At 55.0% G+C, this 2214-nt stretch overlaps 1 protein-coding gene across 1 annotated transcript; it reads left to right on the top strand.

The window, feature by feature from the left end:
- Nucleotides 1-628: 628 nt before the first annotated feature.
- Nucleotides 629-1543, top strand: LOC137458846 (zinc finger protein 135-like). The gene has a single exon (XM_068170138.1). The coding sequence runs from the start codon at nucleotides 629-631 to the stop codon at nucleotides 1541-1543; it is 915 nt and encodes a 304-aa protein (XP_068026239.1).
- Nucleotides 1544-2214: the final 671 nt, after the last annotated feature.

Genomic DNA, 2214 nt, shown 5'->3' on the forward strand with positions numbered 1-2214 from the left:
TGGGGGTCATTTGTGTGGCAGGAGATGATGTTAGGGGTTCAGACGTGGTGGGTGGTGGGAGAAGGTTGGAGGTGGTTTGGTCTTTGTGGGTCAGTGCTGCTGCCTCCATTGCCTGAGCCAGGAGAGATCGGGCCAGGAAACACCCTGCCAATGCCACCAGGCTCGAGGAGAGTGGGACCACTTGTAAGCCCCAGGGAACCTCAGGGCACTGATCACAGGAACCTGGGGTCTCAGCACAGGTATTGGAGGTCTGTGCCCACACTGTGGCAGAAACTGAAGGTTTGAGGTCCCCTCTGCATTCTCTCCTCTAGCTGGGTGTTGGGAGTCAGGGACTGTCATGACCCAGGCAGGATCAGAGGGTTTGAGGTCCTGGGCTCAGGTGCTTCTTCCCTATTGCAAAGCTGTGACCCCTTCCTGCCACAGTATGGCCTCACAGAAGGACCCAGACAAGAGCTGGGAGGAGAAGCAGCACCCAGAGATCAAGTTGGAGAAGCCAATGTGCTGTCCCAAAGTAGAGGAGGATGGGGAGGAAAAAGAGGACAAGATGGAGGATGATGCTGAAAATGACAACTATGAAGAGGAGGATAATGATGATGATGAAGGTGACCAGGATGAGGGGGAGGAATGTATGGAGGAGGATGAAGCCAGAGCAGGTCCCTCAGTGTCACCCAAAGAGCTGAATCAGTGCCTTGAGTGTGGGCAGAACTTCCCAGATGGCTCAGAGCTAGTGAAGCACCTCTGGCCACAACCTGGCTCCCGGCCCTGCGTTTGTGGTGACAGTGGGAAGAGCTTCCGCCGGAACTCTGAGCTCAGCCAGCACCGCCGCACCCACACTGGAGAGAAACCGGTCACCCGTGCTGACCGCGGTCAGAGCTTCACCCAGCGCGGCAAGCTCACCCAGCACCGCCGCACCCACACTGGAGAAAAGCCCTTCTCTTGTGACCGCTGTGGGAAGCGGTTCAGGCAGATCTCTACTCTTCGGCAACACCACCTCACCCACACCAGGGAGAAGGCATTCAGCTGCAGGGACTGCGGCAAGAGCTTCAAACACAGCTCCACTCTCAGCATCCCTTGCCGTATCCACACTGGAGAGCATCTGTTCCCCTGTGCTGAGTGCAGCAAGAGCTTTACCACGAGTACTGCATTCATTCAGCACCAGCTTATCCACAGCGGTGAGAAGCTGTACAGCTGTGCCGACTGTGGAAAGAGCTTCACCTGGAAGGGATCCCTGAGAGGGCACCGTCGTGTGCACACTGGCGAGAAGTCTTTCAGCTGTGCTAACTGTGGCCAGACCTTCAGACATAGGCGCTCTCTCATTGAGCACCACCGCACCCACACCGGTGAGAAGTCTTTCATCTGTGCTGACTGTGGCAAGCGCTTCAGCCACAGCCGCGATTTCATTGCTCATCGCCGCACCCACACTGGTGAGAAGCCCTACACTTGTGCTGATTGTGGCGAGAGCTTCAGCCAGCGGGGCACCCTCATTACTCACCGCCGCACCCACACTGGTGAGAGGGCATTCATTTGTTCTGATTGCAGTTAGCGCTTCACCCAGAAGGGCTCTCACAACAAGCACCGCTACATCCACACCAGAGAGCAGCCTGCACTGGAGGGGAGGCATAAACCCACCTAGAATCTGTTGGGTAATCGTGACCCTTCTGAGAGGGCCTCTCCAGCACCAAAATCATCCCTTTTCCCTCTGCACTTCTCAGTGACTGGGGACATCATCAGCAACAAACACCTCCTGCCCTTCTGAACACCAATTAGTGCTAATGAGAACAATTACAGTGCTGAGTCGGCACAGCTGGAGCTCCCAGTGGAGCTGGGCAGGGCTTTGCCAGGGTCTGTCTGGTTCTTCCCCAATGCTTTGTGTCTCCCTGGGGGAAGAAATCCTCTGTCCTTTGACCAATTGTGTCAATAAAACCCAAAAGTTACCCAAATCCTGTCTGTTTGCTTTTATTTCAGATGCTCAAATTTTGGTTGCATTTGCTCCCAAGGGATGGGGTGGAACTGTGTGCCCAGTTCAGGGAGGGGAAATGAGGTTCTCAGAGGAGTCTTGAGGGGCATCTCAGAGGCATTCTTCAGGGGCTTTCAGGTGATCTTAGGTGTTTGGGATTTGGATGGTCCTAGGACTGACTCTTGGGGTCTTTGGAGGGTGTAGGGGGAAGCTGATGGAGATCTTTGGAAGAACTCAGAAAGCTTCTGTTGGCTTTC

The sequence above is a fragment of the Melanerpes formicivorus genome, unplaced genomic scaffold (genome assembly GCF_026170545.1).
Source record: "Melanerpes formicivorus ecotype bairdi unplaced genomic scaffold, bMelFor1.0.p_v2 SCAF_288, whole genome shotgun sequence".
In the NCBI taxonomy this organism is placed as follows: domain Eukaryota; kingdom Metazoa; phylum Chordata; class Aves; order Piciformes; family Picidae; genus Melanerpes; species Melanerpes formicivorus.